A 16408-nucleotide genomic window follows, 5' to 3' on the forward strand; every position below is an offset into this window, starting at 1 on the left:
AACGTTCAAGAATCGGTCTTTTTCGAATCATTCGAGGTAGTTTATATCGTTCTTTTTTTTAATAAGCGAAATCGAACGATTCGAGCGAATCGTTCATTCGCGTTATTCACGTGTTTGTGTTTCTTTTGTTTTTATTTGAAGTCGTTATCAAATTTAAATTTTTGAATATTTTGAGAAAAATTACAGAAAATTGCTAATAAAATGTTATAAAGCTCGTTTTCATCGCTCCAGTAATGTTTTTGTCTCAATAATTGAACCGTTCGTCTAGTCAACAAAAGTTCGGTATTTATGCATCCACCTCTTCATCGTATTTACCCTCAACTTTGGTAAGCAAAACTTTCTTCGCAGATTTCCACTAACTATTTTTCCCATTTCCAACCAGTAAATTCATATTTTGATCACTCGCAGGTATACTTCACGACGAACGATGTGCGAAGCTCCGAAAACCGTCGACTACTTGAAGAAATGTCGCAAAAGAGATTCTTGTTTACCCAATTCGTGGATCGTGGTTCGTCTAGACGGCCGAAGTTTCACTCGTTTTACAGAATTGCACAATTTCGAAAAACCCAACGACAGAAGAGCCTTGGAATTGATGAACAGAGCAGCCGCCAAAGTTATGGAGGAAATAAAAGATATAAGTTTAGCTTTTGGTCAAAGCGACGAATACAGTTTTGTTTTCAAGAAAGATACAGAATTGTTCGACAGAGATGTCCATTCTCTTACCAGTATTGTGAATAGTTTATTTACCACAGCTTACGTGTATTATTGGGACGATTTCTTCGCCCATAATACGAAATTACTGTATCCGCCCGGATTCGACGGTCGTGTCGTTGTTTACCCGGATGATGTAAATTTGAAAGATTATTTGAGCTGGAGACAAGCGGACGTTCATATAAATAATTTGTACAATACTGTATTTTGGGCGCTGGTTTTGAAAGGAAATCACGATAAGCGTAAAGTGAGATGTCCTACTGTGCATTTTTTTCATCGTTTTTCATTTTTTGGTATTAATTTTCGATGTGTTTTCAGGCTCAAGAAATATTAAGCGGTACGGTGTCTAGTGACAAGAACGATATCCTGTTTAAAGACTACGGTATTAATTACAATAACGAACCGCAGCTGTTTCGTAAAGGAACTACTCTGATAAGAAAATTCACTCGAAGACCCGATAGCGATAAATTACAAGAAAATATTTTACTCCTCAACTGTGATATTATTGGAAACAAGTTTTGGAAAGATAATCCAGAAATTTTAAGCTTACAACAACCGCAAGTTTACACCATTCCGGAAGGAATGAAACATTACGTCGTTGGTGATAGTAACGTTGTTTCCGAAGAAACCCATAAATCCAGCGAAACTGTAAAATGTTGAAAGAAGTGGATCTGAATAAAAGTTCCAAAGTTTGGTCGCGTGATATCCGTAACGTTTTTACCTCAAAATGAAACCAGATTGAGTCAGAATTTGCAACTCTTCTAACGAATATGGATTTTTCAACAAAAAAAGTTGCAGCGATTATTTTTGAATTAAAAATCATCATTATAAGAAAAATATGATCGACATCTGCATCGAATTCTTCAATATGAAAATCAAGTACATATTGAAATACAAAACATCCGTAACGTGCAAGGCGTGTATTTTCCAATCAGTATAAATGTTAGTCGCAGGAAGTTTACGGTTCTTCGATCCGTTCGAATTTCGTTATTTACGATGAATTATCAAAATGTAAAAAAAAAATACAGTTTACAGAAAACATTCCTTCGATGTTAATACTAAACATTCAACTACTACACGGACAATATTTCTAAAATTATAAAAATAAAATTATTTTTTGTCAACTCGGTGCAATTTTTTTTTTCAAATCGACAACTTTGCTAATGTCTCGTCTCTTTACTCACACTAATAAAATACTAATTCGAAATGATATTACATTGCAATAAAGATGAGGTAGGTATACAACTACTGATACAAAAAAATCACGTGAAATAATAAAAAAATAATAATCCATACAAAATACGAAAAATTGAAAAACATTCAAACATATTCGATCCTTCAAAAATATCACATAAATTACTGAAGAGGAACTACATTCCTTATTGATGGAATTTTTTCAAATTCGCTCGAGAATTCCATATAGAAATGTTACACTTTGGTTACTCCTTCTTTTTCAGTGTTGTTTTTCGATTGGCTAGATTTGGGTGTTTCTTGTATTTTTGGTTCATTCCAATCTTGCTGGTCACCAGATCCAAACATTACGTAAACTATGTTGGTAGAGATGAGTATGACTACCATGATCCAAAACACCACTCTCCATTCTTTAACGGTTCTCTGAAAGTTGTAAATTAATATTTTTAGAAACGAAGATGAAGATTTATACAAACAAATAGGTATATTTCTGATTTTCCCAAACTTACATTCGGGGTTAATAATCCTGTGAAATACGGTGTAAGCATTCCTGATATGCATCCTGCTCCATTTACAAATGCCATTATTGTACCGGAATAATTTGGACTGAGATCTAACGCGTTCACTCTTAAACTACAATAGCAAGTGCCCATCAGAGCCATTCCAATGGTGAAAAATACAGTAGCAGCGACTCGATCGCAGCCCACATAAGAAGCACATATTACACCAATCGCTGGCCCCACAGAACCTGTAACACGATGATCAATAAATTATTAATGACTTGTGGTAATATGTATTTCACGTGATTTTATTTATTATTTTATCGTCTCTAGATAAGGATTTTTTCGGAGTTTTTTTTTCGTGTTACGAAACATCTGCGACATGTTGTTTTTTCAAGTGCGAAGGTGATATTATTAATTGTCTTGTAATAAGAAGGACTGTACCCATCGTCGAACTATTCCTACCTATTCTCTAGTTCGTCGTCGTGATGAGATGAAATTAGGTAATTAAAATTGTCGAGTTTTGAATTATAATAATCGACCAGAAAATTATAACAACCATAAACCTTACCTATAGTCCAAAAAAATATCTCATCGATCGTGTAGGTAGGTAAATAAAAAAAAAATGAAATCAGTGGTATATCACGCGGGAATCATGATGTTTGCTTGCTACATATGTCAATTTCAGACAAACTGACTGACGTCGCCTAACGTTTTTTTCTGGTGAAAATGTTTACTTTTTCTCATCAGCAATTTAATTACCTAATGATGAGTTTTTATATATAGAAAAATCTTCAATGTAGGTAGATGAATTTCGAATGATGCTATGTGCTATATGACCACTTACCACACCTTTAATTACCTAATGTATGTAATTGAATTAGATCAGTTTTTTTTTTTTGGTTTTTTATGATTTTTTCGTTCGAAAATGTACAGTTCTTTGTCTGGCAAAGAAGGTATCCCTATATGAAGATTATTAAACGGGGCAAAGAAAAATCGATAAATGATCCCAAATACACCTCTAACGTAAATTTCAGCTACTTAACTGGAATTCATTTTTCAATTTTATAGACGAATTTTTGACGTTTCAAATTTGAATATTTCTCATGAAAAGAAATGAAAATTTGTTCGAATTAAGGTAGATTTGAAATTTAGTTTATACCTTTTTTTTAACCTCACAAGTTGATTTATGATGGTACGGTTTCGAGTCGTTCTGGTTCTGGAGCATTCTAGTGGAATTTCCAGATTCTCCAGTTTTAGAAAAAAAAAAAAAATGCAATAAATGAGGTCGAAATGAAATTTAGCTTCTATGAATTAGGATTTACGACTCGGCAAGTTAAAAAAAGAGTACGAACCAACTCGGATTTTTTTTCAAAAATAATTGCGGCTGAAGATTTTGGATTTGAACCTTTTTTTTGGTGTACCTATTTAAAAAAATGTTTGTCAAATATTGGGATGTGCCAAAATTTATCGAAAGAGTCACAAAAACAGCTTAAATCAGCATCGAGCATCTATAAGAAGTACTGAATTTTCATTATAGATCCCATTCGTGGCATTTTTTTGAAAACTGGAGAAACCGAAAATCCACCGAAGGCTTCAGAACACCTCGCATGTTTGATATTTTTAAAAACAATTTTACTATTTATTTTTTCCTTATTGTTGGCTTTACAAACATTAAGATCAATGAGACCACTTCAATCTTGGTCATTTCAACGAAATTCGTTCTCAAAATTCTCATACGAACCTATACGAGCAGTCGAGCACAAATTCTCAGGAAGAGGGAGAAGTGGAGAAGAGAGAGTTACCAACTCGATATATCAAATCAGCTCGGTTTTGGGTTCAGTTGCCACGATTTTGTTTAAATTTTGTGGTCATTGACCTTCGTCCCTTTTGGAGTCAGATAAGTTTTTTTTGCAGCAATTTTGAAATTTTTCTACGGCCAACTTTGAAATTTAATTAATTGCCTGAGACAGTTTCAAATTCGAAAAAATAGTTTCAAAAACATTTGCCAAAATGTTCAAAAATTCGAAGTTGAACTTTTTTAAAAGCTCGATTTTGCAAAATTTCTAGACTAGAATTTAAAAGCTTTGGAAAAGATTCAGGAAGCACGTATTTTTATGATATTTACAACCATGAACTTTTTGTGATGAGATTCGCAAACCCACGGGGTGGGGGGGGGGGTTTCAGAGGTCTGAAATGTTGATAAAAATGTAGAAAAAATGTCAATCAAAGCGTAGGTAGTTTTCGAATGCACTGAGTAAGAAAATTGACTCACTTATCGATTTGACCCCTCCAACGACCTCATCCACCCCCCCCCCGCCATCTTGAAAATTGAAAAAATCGTGTGGCATATGGATTATCAAGTTTTTGGGAGCGCTGAATACGAAAATCAACTCTTTTTTTTGATTTTACTCCTCTAACTGGTGCCTCAAATTTTCTAAAAATTAAAAAGTTATGTGACATATAAATTATTAGGTTTTTGGGAGAGCTAAACACGCGAATATCAGCTGGATTTTTTGATTCGGAGCCCTTTTGACACCCTCATTATTGGCTCACATAATTTCCCAATTAAAATCAGCTAATAATTATGCGATTTGTCACACAATTTCTTCAATTTTCAGAAATTTTTGAGAAGTCAACGTGGGAGTTTGAAGAATCCCATCGAAAAAAGTCGTAGCAGTCTGCCGCTACGTAAAAGCCAAATTTTTGTGCCAGAAACATTGAAGGCTCTTGAACTACTCACACCCTCGCTTCGCTCCTGTGCTTCGCTTGTATTTTTGAGAGGACTTTGTCCCCCCTGCACCCCCCCCCCTCGGGCTTCAACCAACTCTTTTCTTCCTCATTCAAAAAATATGGTAACAAATCTGTTTTGACCCTGAAATGGGTCAAATAGGGTTGGAAGGTTGAAACAGGCAAAAGGCACTTCGGGTACATCCGCCCATTGTACTGTGAAAATTTGAATCCTTTAGGTGAGTTTGGAGGGGCTGTAGGCTTTCCTAAACGTCAAAAAACATAAAATAGCCGAAAAGTCCACTTTTTGACCCTGCAGAGGGGTCAAACAGGGTTGGAAGGTTGAAACCTGCAATAATCTCTCATGAGGCACCCTTCCATTGTATGCTGAAAATTTGGACCTTCTAGATGAATTTCAGGGGTGAGGGGGTCAAAAATTGGGGTCAAATGTGGTTTTTTTTTACCTTAATCGAGGTGGAGATGACCTAGGATGAAGCTGAAATTTGGATATGATGATCAAAATGGAAGTATTGACCAATGGTATGATTTTGGACTATTTTCATCCATGTGGGGTCATATTATGCCCCTCCAAAAAAATAACCTTTCTGTAAAAATAGGGTTGGAATAAGGTTGAAACTTGCAAAAGGCACTTCGGGTACATCCTTCCATTGTACTGTGAGAATTTGGACCCTCTAGGTCAATTTGGAGGGGCTGTAGGCTATCTGAAAAATTGAAAAACACGTAAAATAGACCGAAAATCCACTCTTTTGACCCTGGAGAGAGGTCAAGTAGGGTTGGAAGGTTGAAACCTGCACTAATCACTCATGGGGCATCCTCCCATAGTATGCTGAAAATTTGGACCTTCTAGATGAATTTCAGGGGTGAGGGAGTCAAAAATTGGGGTCAAATGTGGTTTTTCTCACCTTAAACAGGGTGGGGATGACCTAGAAAGCTGAAATTTGGATATGTTGATCACAATGAAGGTATTAACCAATGGTATCATTTTGAACCTTTTTTGTCCATTTGGGGCCATGTTATGCTCCTCTAAAAAAATGACTTTTCTCTAATTTTCAACTTTGACCCTCCCCGCTGCAGGGGTCAACTCTAGCTCCCAAAAGAACCTCATTTCCCAAGTTTGACCTTATTTGATCAATTAGAACAGGTTCCAGGTCATAAAATGTGAAAATCGCCATCAAGCTGAGAAGTGCTGAAACTTATATATATATAAAAACTAACACACCGGAAATCGTCTAGTTTGAGCTCAACACGTGGAGAACTATCAAAATTTTTCACCCCCGACCTTTTTATGCAAAGTTGGGCCAACCGCAATAGCCATCATTTTTTACAAAAATTTGGCTAAAAATAAGTTGATATTCGTATTTAGAGCCGCAAAAAAACCAATAGGTAATTATGCTAAATTAATTTTTTCACTTTTTATAGTATTTTTTTTGCAGAAAGGGAAGAAAATAGAGGTGCTGGAGGGGTTAAATCAGAAAAATGAGTTTATTCGAATTCAGCGCTCTCGAAAATGTTTGTAGTAACGATATTATTACACCATATTTAACGTTTTTTCACATTTTGACGAAAATTTTGGGGCTTTATACCTTCCTTCACCTCAGTCAGCTCTGAGATTTTGAGAATCCCATCACGAAAAGTTCGTAGTTGTAAATATCACAAAATCGCATGATTTTTGATATTTTTTCTAATGTTTGAATTACAGCTTCGAAATTTGGCGAATTTTTGAAAATTACAAGCTTTCAAAAAAAAAAGCTCAACCTTGAACTTTTATAATTTTTGGCAAATAAAAAAATCAGCATTGAATCAATTAGACCCAAGTACCTATTTACACAGAAAAAAATCAATTTTGGGTAAAGAAAAAAAACCTCTAAGCCTTGAAGGGCGGAGGGGGAACCATTCAAACGAAGTGAGGAGGCGATAAGACGGGAGGAACGTACTAGTTCGTCATTATGCTTCAAATGGATATGAAATTTATAATACTTCGACGTTTTTTTCGTGTGCAACTTTATCGCGTTGTAACAATTAAGATAATGTTAATTTGGACAAGACATTCGTGTGTGTGAGTGCGCCTGCGTTCGTTTACTTACATAAATTTTTGAAAGTAGTAAGATTGATAAAATATGAATTAAATATAATCAATTGTACTTTTCTTTGTGTGAATTACATAGATACCTCTCTCCTTCTCTCTACCTATGCACAGTATTCGGTGCACACCGCACTGACACGAGTGGAATGGATAAGTTGGAACCGAAACGAAGTAGATAGTTCTATGATAGGGTACCTATCTATAACACCTACCTAGTTTTTGAAATAATTTTGTTAGGTGTTTTAAAACAAATTTTGTCATCAAGAAGGCCATCAAAAGTTTAAAAAAGTGTGAAAAATTTCACTGATGTGCTAAATACTTTTCAAGATCATTTCATGGTCAACACCAGACGAATAGGTAAGTACAAGCAGATCATGGGTAGGTAGTTTTGGTTCTGAATATTTGTTAATCCATTTCGTGGGGCAGAGGCTACGATGACTAAAAGTCTCTTTGAATCTTTCGACGATTGAGTTTAAGTAGGTATACTGTATAGTTATAAAAATGCACAAAATTCGTACCTATCGTAGCAAACAGTTTACGGATGAATGTAGTCGAAGCGTAATTCCTTTTCAATATGTAATCCGCAAGAGCACTCGATGATAAAGACGCGATCCAGGTGGCAAAATATGGTAGAGCAGATAAAATACCGTTCTGTTAAAGAAAAAATTGACAAAATATTAGTAAAATTAAAACGTGCCTATTTTAAATCTACTGTTCAACTCGATGAATGAAGAAACTCACCGCAGCTGGATTAAATTTCATAACATCGCTCATATATTTTGGCAAATCTGAAACCATCGTGTATAAAGCCCAATCGTGTCCAACTTCGCCGATTACCAGAGCCCAAACAGGAGCCGAAGTTAAAATTGCTTTCCAAGGCATTGGTCCTAAATCCTACAAATGCGGAAAATTTCATCGATGAATCAAAATGATGTATTTCCTTGCGAAAGAAACACGAAGAAGGTTTCTACCTTATTCCTTTCAGTTTGCCCAATAGTCTCTTTCAAGAATAGCTTTTCTCTTTCGGTAATAAAGGGATGACTATTCGGGTCGTTGTAACATAATACAGTCCAGAACAAGAACCAAATAACGCTGACGGTTCCAAAAATATAAAATACCGCTTCCCAACCAGTAGGCATGTATTCGAGAATCACACCACCGAGCAAATTGGCCAACACTGTTCCTATTTGTACTCCTGTAATGGAAATGGCATAAATAAACGTAAATACCAATTCTGTTCATCTTCAGGTCACTGAACATTTCAGGATTGTATAAATACCTGTAAAGGCAGCTGTAGACAAAGTACTCCTTTCATTGGGCGGAGCCCATTGTGCCAACATCGTACATAATGCTGGAAAAGTAGTACCCTAGAAAAAAAATACAATTTTATTAAGTATAGACGAAATTTCATCATAATTCTTGAAAATTTTCAATCGTCTAATCTCCGTCAAGTCTTTTAGATGCATTTCAACACGAAAAAATTTGACGTGTTTCAAAAGACCTTGGAAATAATCATAGCGGATTTCTTTTCCACTCAGAGCCATAAATATGTACAATATAGGTACCTATCTATACCTACGCGAGAAAATCGCATACATTTGCAAACCAAACACCATATTCTTTTCACGTTTCGAGAGATAATCTCTCGAACGAGATCCCATCGAGTTTGACATGCCGAATCGATTAATGATTTGTTCCTCATCACGTGAATGACACAAGATACCCGACCGAGTGTTTCCAAATTCGATTCGAGCTAAAAGACTTGACGTACGACAATTTACAAAGTACCACTTGATTAATCCTACCTCTCCAACGCCTTCTAAAAAACGTAATATAATCAAAGCCGTCGATCCTTGATAAGCTACAATCGGCGTCAGCAGAGTGAATAGTGCCGTAGAAAGGATACCAAATCCTAAGGTATGTTTTCCACCGAATTTCTGAGCCAGTAAACCTCCCGGTATGTGCGTTAAGATGTATCCGTAATAAAATGCTGATAAAATTACACCCTGGGTTGTTTCGCTCCACTCGAATTGGCCGACTTGCTGTAAAGTAAAAATACGAGTAATTCGCATTCAGATAAGAATTAAGCAGCTGGTAGGTACAATTGGATTGGTTCAGAAACACGTACAGTTTTCCAGGAAGAGTGGTCAACAACGACTATGTTGTCTGTACCAGGACATACGTCTTCGGGTGGTATGGATTGGTTTGTACTCGGAGGGATTGGAACCACCATCCGAGTTATGGCTATGCTTAAGCATGCTCGCATCATGTATGCGACCATAACTCCCAGCATGCCCATAACACCAAATACATATCGAACCGGTAGATAAAATGCTGCAAACAAATTGACATGAAAGTTTCAGATTTCTGATTTACAAATTGTATTTTTTCTATACCTACATATTCGCATACATATTATAATGGACTAAATTATCGGCGATGAAGTCATCCACCTTTATTTTTTTTTCCCTCTTATCTTGAGCCAGTTTATGGGATTATAATGATCCGTCGCATGTCTTACAATTAATCCTCTGCACGGAGCTCAAGTATAGGTGCTTATTTCAGACGTAGACGAGTCCAAGTGTGGGTATTTACGAACAAGTAGGTACAAAGTATTTTTGTGACTTGTGAGGTATTTGTATCATGGATTTTTTTTAATACATATTACCTATTCACGAGGTCTGAGGTGTTTTTCAAGCATTTTTGCAGAATTATAACATTTCAAAGCATTTCTCAAGTAGATAATGATTTTTAAAAAATCGATTACTTGACATCTTTGTCAGTTCATTCTCCACTCCTTTCATAGTCCAGCTCATTGTCGATCTTTTTCAAACCTTCTTAGACTAAAAATTCTTCATCAGAACTGCTCGAAAAAAGTTCTGACAGAAAGTTTTGATTTTGTTCTGAAACTTTAACCCATTTTTCATAGGTCACGTGACGCTTTTTTTCTAAAATCCTGTTAATCAAGAGTCAAGACTCAATTTAAGGACCTGAAAGAGTTTCCATTGAAGTTTTTGATTTTCTGCCGAAATTGCAATCCCTTTGGTAGGTCACATGACACCTCCTTCAGAAACTCGAAAAATACTCACTCATTTTGGGATCAAAATTGTTTTAAAATGCTCAAAAAACGTTTTCATCGAAATATTTGAATTTCTCGCGAAATTTTAACCCATTTTGATAGGTCGCATGGCACTTTTTCAAAAATCCAAAATTTCACGACCCAATTCCGGGATCAAAATTGTTTAAAAATGCTCAAAAAACATTTTCATCGAAATATTTGAATTTCTCGTGAAATTTTAATACATTTTGATAGGTCGAATGACACTTTTTCAAAAAACCCAAAAATTATGACTCGCGCAGTCACAAAATTTATGATTTTTGGGATTTTTTAAAAAGTGTCATGCGACCTATCAAAATGTATTAAAATTTCGCGAGAAATTCAAATATTTCGATGAAAAAGTTTTTTGAGCTCTTTTGTTGAAAAAATGTTTGAATTTCTCTCGAAATTTGGAACTAAGTTTAGTTGCATCAGCACTTTTTCAAAAATACCAAAAATTATGCCCAATTTTCGGACTCAAGATTGTGCAAAAATTCTCAAAAAACATTTTTATTGAAAATTCGAAATATTTGAATTTCTTGCAAAATTTTAACCCATTTTGATAGGTCGCATGACATTTTTTTCAAAAATCTAAAATATCATACCACACAATTCCGTGATCAAAATTGTTTAAAAATGCTCAAAAAACATTTTCATCGAAATATTTGAATTTCTCGCAAAATTTTAATACATTTTGATAGGTCGCATGACACTTTTTCAAAAATCCCAAAAATTATGACTCACAAAGTCACAAAATTTATGATTTTTGGGATTTTTGAAAAAGTGTCATGCGACCTATCAAAATGGGTTAAAATTTCGCGAGAAATTCAAATATTTCGATGAAAATGTTTTTTAAGCACTTTTGCTGAAAATATGTTAGAATTTGAACTTTTTCAGAAAAACCATAAATAATGCCCAACTTTTGATCTCAAGAGTCAAGAGTCAAGACTGTTCAAAAATGCTCAAAACATATTTTCGTCGAACGAGGTTCCCTTATACATATAAGTTGTTTACATGGGGTTGTTTCCACAAGTACGTACAAATTGCGAATTGAAATTGTTTTTTCCTCGGTATTTATAAACATGAATCTACAGTACAAGAGTTATGAATGTGAGGTATTTTTCCATTTAGAAATTGGTCACTTGAAATTTGAATGTGAAGATTACCTAAATAACAGCCCAAGCTCACGTAGGTATTATCAATTTTTTTACACTTACGTGACTTACGAATCAATAGAATAAGTACACAAGTCCATAAAACAGTCAGCCAGACTAGCATTGCTTACCTAAATTTAGTTTTAAAAAACAAAAAAATAAACCCCTTGTTTAGAAATTCGAATCAGTTGTTCGTTGATGATTTAAAGTCAAATTTCACTGCTTCAAAAAAGGAGAATTCAAAAAATTAAGAGTAGCTGTAGAGGTAGGTACTTCTGAATCATTCACATTAATTGTACATACGAACACGAGAGAAAAATGAGGTACCTGGAATATATTTTAATATTCTTCCAGGTAGAATTTATCTACGTAAATTCAACATCATAATATGAATCAGTAAAATGAATTTAGTTTCAGAAATAATAATTAAGTATGTTAAATTAAAAGGAACATCACTAAAACCATAATATACGTACCCATTATTTAAAAGATATAAGATAATACTTTTCAAATACACGTCGATTATATGTACTCTAGACCACTGGCAATTATAAAATAAAATCATATTCCCGAAAACATTTCCTATGCATTAAAAAAATCGCAATTGCTGAACCTATCTAGGGGCATGCTCCTGACCTCACCCCGTCCTCCCGACAAAAACGTTTCTTATTCATTCACGTGATTTTAATGAGCCATTGATAAAATAATGAATAAATTGTATCTATGCATACTTACAGTATGTTTCAAAAGTTCTAAAGACCTGTGCTTTTGTAGTAACGTGATATTTTTGGTAGGTAACTCAAATGGAAAGGTGCAGCAATTTCATTCCACGAGTGGATTTTGCATTCTATTTCTATCTATAGAGATCAATTTTTTGGTTTTTATTGAAAACCGGCTAAAAAAAAATAATTTTCTCCTTAAAACCAAATAAAACAACTCAGAACTCCTCTCCCAAGTAAAAAAAAAATGAAAAAAATTCAACTGAGGTAGGTATACCTATTGAAACTTTTCCATGTCTTACGTCAGAAAATTCTTCATGAAAATTCCTTTTTTTTTCAAGGAAAAACCTCCTCTAGTCCCCCAAGACATATCGGTTCCTTTAGAGCTCCATATAAAGTTGAAAAAAATAAATAAATCATTCAAAGTACTTTGTAGATAAAAATTTCTTGAAAATGTTATATTTCATCGCCGGAATTCTCTTTAGAACTTTTGAAACATACTATTATTATTCAAGGTATAATAATGCAAAAATGCCAAATCTAGCGATTAAAAATTTCGCAAGTTTTTATCAAAATCACTCAAACATAACGGGCAGACATTTAAAACAACTACTGATACACTGTTGATGGTTCAAATAGAATTTGCCCATTAAAATTCTGATTATCGTTGCATTTTTATGCCATTTGTTCAACTACTGAGCTCATAATATTCCACTATTACTGATCTAAGGTCAGAAATATTACCTATCTTGGGATTTATTATTTTAATGGTCAAATCTTTATATTTTAGTAATTCTACAAGATCAGACTTGAGCCTTCCCCTTAAATTTTATAAAATCGAAAACGTAGTTAAAATTAATGAGAGCGAACATTTTTCGAAAAAATTTGTTCAAAAAGCAAACAAATCTACTTTTGTATGTTTTATATTCCTCGTCCCCTCCTTTAGATTCACGACTCACGTCATCTTGATTTCTTATATGTTGAGTAAGCTACCCATATATTGCGAAAGACGAATTTAAAAATGGAAAATTTACTACTTTGAAAAATTTATCGAGCCCCAGAAAAATTTTGTTCATTTCTATAAAAGGAACTGCCTACCCATTACAATAATGAATTGAAAATTGGCGAACATTTTCTGGATTTCGTGAAAAATTCTTATCAATCAAAGTAGAACTATACTCAACGTAAGAACTCTTATCTTTGAGTAGGTATTTGCACACTTTGTAGGAAGGTACATACCTATTATGATTGTTCACACTTTAATTACGCAATTAATGGAAATGTGACAGTTGGTAATTCGATCATTATTTACTAAATATCTTCGCAGATTACTTCACACGATATATTTGGAAGTCATAGTAGAGTGTTATTCTCAGAATGACGAAATACGCAATTAAAGTTTTGAATTGAAAAGTTAAACAGAATGAAAAATAAATTGAAGTACGTCAACAAGCAGGAGGGAGTTTGTTTTACCGGTTCACTCTCCGAATCTGTCCCCTCTGATGAAACGAACGCCGGAAAGCAAAGGCAAAAGGATTTGGACATAGCAAACCTAAATAAAATTCACAATGTTAGGTGTACAATATATACCTACCTAAATATGAGTGAATTGGTCGTAGGAACATTTAATAATTTTCTATTTAAAAAAAATTGTTTCATCTCATAGGTAACAAAGATTTACGTACCCATCGCCAATTTCAGTGAAAAAAAATATTCAATATTAAATAAATACTAAAATAATAAAAGGGTTTGAAAAAAAATTGAATGATGAAGCAAGAAACTTACATTGTTTTAAATTTAACGAATTTTCAATATCAAATTTAAATTATTGCTAAACATTTTTTTTTTTTTTTTTTTTTAAATTAATAATCTTGGATTTTTAATAAACGAAAAAATAATTTACGTATTGGTATTCAACTTACATTTCTTCATTGTAGTATCTGTAAATTCGTTTGTTTTAACGACCATGGCACAACGAGCAACGTCTGAAGTGAAGAACAACCGATCCGGCGACGAATGAGATCTCTACCAAGTGCGATCACAAAATTACCCTTTCGTCGAGCGATTTTCCGTTCCACGAATTCGTTACCTGCGCCAAAGTAATCAATAAACCATCTAGCTCTTCTAAAACACGTCTGTGTTTATAAAATGCTGTCACATTGCTTATCTCACACGTTGAAGTGTGCAGATAAACTAACACCTCGTCGGATTTTCTTAAAGCCTCCCTTCAATTTGGTATATAGATATTAAAATATCGAAAGATAAAAACGGATAATGATTTGGTTTTTTTTTTCACTAGCACCAGATTATTTATAAATTATTGAGCACCACCGAGACGTCGTAATTTATACAATCGTACAGGTATAGGTAGCTCTTAAACGATTTGAAAAATTTTGCTAATCAACAATTATAGAAAGATATAGGTATTGCAGAGTGCAGGTGGATGAAGACGCGACGCGGGCGTATCTTTGAGTTTGTTCACTGTTTACTTACTTTAGGATCGAGTTATCTAAATATTGAGATACCTAATCGAAAAATAAAAAAATTATCTTTACAGGTAATTTGAATTTTTCAATGGTTTACCTACCATCTCGTTATATTTGTAATCGTTCGTCGGTAAATGATTAAAAATGATTACGAATCGTATATATTAAGTACCGTGTCGTCGATTCATTATATTCAACACTTCTCGACGGTACTAATTATAATTTTAATGCATTGTATTTGACGAGGTTATATAATTATTATATTTAATAACTATGACACTTTTATGTGTTACCTACGTTAATGTAAACAAGATTAAAACCCATTCGTGAATCCCCATTATACGTATACGTATGAAAATAGGTACGACATACGTATTTTTAAACATTTATAATCAATTATATAAAATTTACCTCGAGTAATTCTCTGGACGCCGAATCGGTTGGACACAAACTGAGACACCTGTCACACCTTTCCGCATAACTCAAAAACTTTTTTCCCACTGATGAACCGAGAAAAATATGTATCAATAGAATGGTCGATGACGATCGCAGAAATTGTGACGAATTTTCAAATTTAGCCGGACCTGATTAAACGTGACACGACGTTAAAAAGACCGCAACAACTTACGAAATGATATTGGAAATGCATCGTCGCAATTTAAACAAAAATATTCTTGCTCAATGTTAACAGCTGTTGGAGGCATAGAAGTGTGAGCAATAATACTGCTGCATCTGAAGTACCTCTACCTCTCTATATACCTAGCTGTAAAGCGCACATAGAATCGCAGCATCATATGACGTAAGGCTAACTGCATGAGGTATCAACGCTTATAAACTGAAATTGAACAATTGATGAAATCGATAAATATGTGGAATTATTACCTTGATTTTTTGGTACGAAATTTTCACTCGCAAATGTACCGTAAATATTCGTATTTTGAACCATTGTTAATACCCGGCAAGTTGCACTTTTATACGGAAAATGAATTCAAATTGTGTCGTTGTACTAACGATGAACGGTTATCATCGTAACGTGTTTGTAAATTTTGTGATAACTCTGCTGAAGGTAGCCCAGATACAGCTGTACCTACTAATTACGAAATATGCTCGATGTTAAATAAAGACTGATATCATTTGTGAACATAAATTATCATTAGAATGGTAGGTATGAAATGATGCGCATCAAGCAGAATACAAACACGTCAAAGTTGACTTGAAAAGAATCAAAATATCTATGGTGCTCTGCTCAGCTATTCATATTGTGCCTATTGTAACTCAGCCTTGAAAAATTTTAACACCGAGTACTAATTGCTAAATTTAATTATCGAATTGGTTTTATTTTTTATCCCACAGCAACGTTAAAGTGCAGGTAATGATTAGTTGAATGAAAAATAGGTAGGTATTTTTGCATTGATTTGAAAATTCGAATCACACCTGTGTACACACGACATGACACAAGCATGCAGTGATGCAGAGTAGGGTTTTGAGCCATCTAGTGCAGTGCATGTTCCTCTCAAGTCCATGGGATGGCTCTAATGCCTATTAAGATCTACTTACTATACAACTTATTCACCGGAATGCTTTTCACTGATTCGTGAACTGATGAAAGTATTGAAATTCAAGGATCGAAGCTAATTTGAGTGCAGTATCTGAAAAAAAGAAGAGATTTTGAAGTAAAATTTTAAAAAAAGCAAGTGAGTAGGTATTAGCATGTGA

General features: G+C 34.1%; 2 protein-coding genes across 8 annotated transcripts; one reads left to right on the forward strand and one right to left on the reverse strand.

Annotated features, from left to right (window-relative positions):
* The first annotated feature begins 111 nt into the window (after nucleotides 1–111).
* LOC135840814 (probable tRNA(His) guanylyltransferase) lies at nucleotides 112–1835 on the forward strand. Its single transcript, XM_065357517.1, has 3 exons — nucleotides 112–326; nucleotides 409–958; nucleotides 1030–1835. Exons 1-3 carry the CDS (start codon nucleotides 289–291, stop codon nucleotides 1369–1371), a joined length of 930 nt encoding a protein of 309 aa, XP_065213589.1. The 5' UTR covers nucleotides 112–288; the 3' UTR covers nucleotides 1372–1835.
* Nucleotides 1617–15780, reverse strand: LOC135840811 (sialin-like). 7 transcript variants are annotated; one of them, XM_065357512.1, is made up of 11 exons: nucleotides 15575–15773; nucleotides 15104–15276; nucleotides 14129–14295; nucleotides 9365–9570; nucleotides 9042–9278; nucleotides 8516–8603; nucleotides 8208–8431; nucleotides 7978–8130; nucleotides 7755–7887; nucleotides 2412–2650; nucleotides 1617–2325 (listed from the first exon to the last, which is right to left on the reverse strand). In XM_065357512.1, exons 3-11 carry the CDS (start codon nucleotides 14172–14174, stop codon nucleotides 2140–2142), a joined length of 1512 nt encoding a protein of 503 aa, XP_065213584.1. In that variant the 5' UTR covers nucleotides 14175–14295; nucleotides 15104–15276; nucleotides 15575–15773; the 3' UTR covers nucleotides 1617–2139. The 7 variants fall into 7 exon arrangements, with proteins under 7 accessions (XP_065213584.1, XP_065213587.1, XP_065213585.1 ...); XM_065357515.1 differs by lacking the exon at nucleotides 15575–15773 and adding an exon at nucleotides 13680–13758 and having other exon boundaries at nucleotides 15104–15431; XM_065357513.1 differs by lacking the exon at nucleotides 15575–15773 and adding an exon at nucleotides 15277–15430 and having other exon boundaries at nucleotides 15104–15192.
* Between the last annotated feature and the right edge of the window lie 628 nt (nucleotides 15781–16408).

This window comes from Planococcus citri, chromosome 3 (assembly GCF_950023065.1).
Source record: "Planococcus citri chromosome 3, ihPlaCitr1.1, whole genome shotgun sequence".
Taxonomy (NCBI): Eukaryota; Metazoa; Arthropoda; class Insecta; order Hemiptera; family Pseudococcidae; genus Planococcus; species Planococcus citri.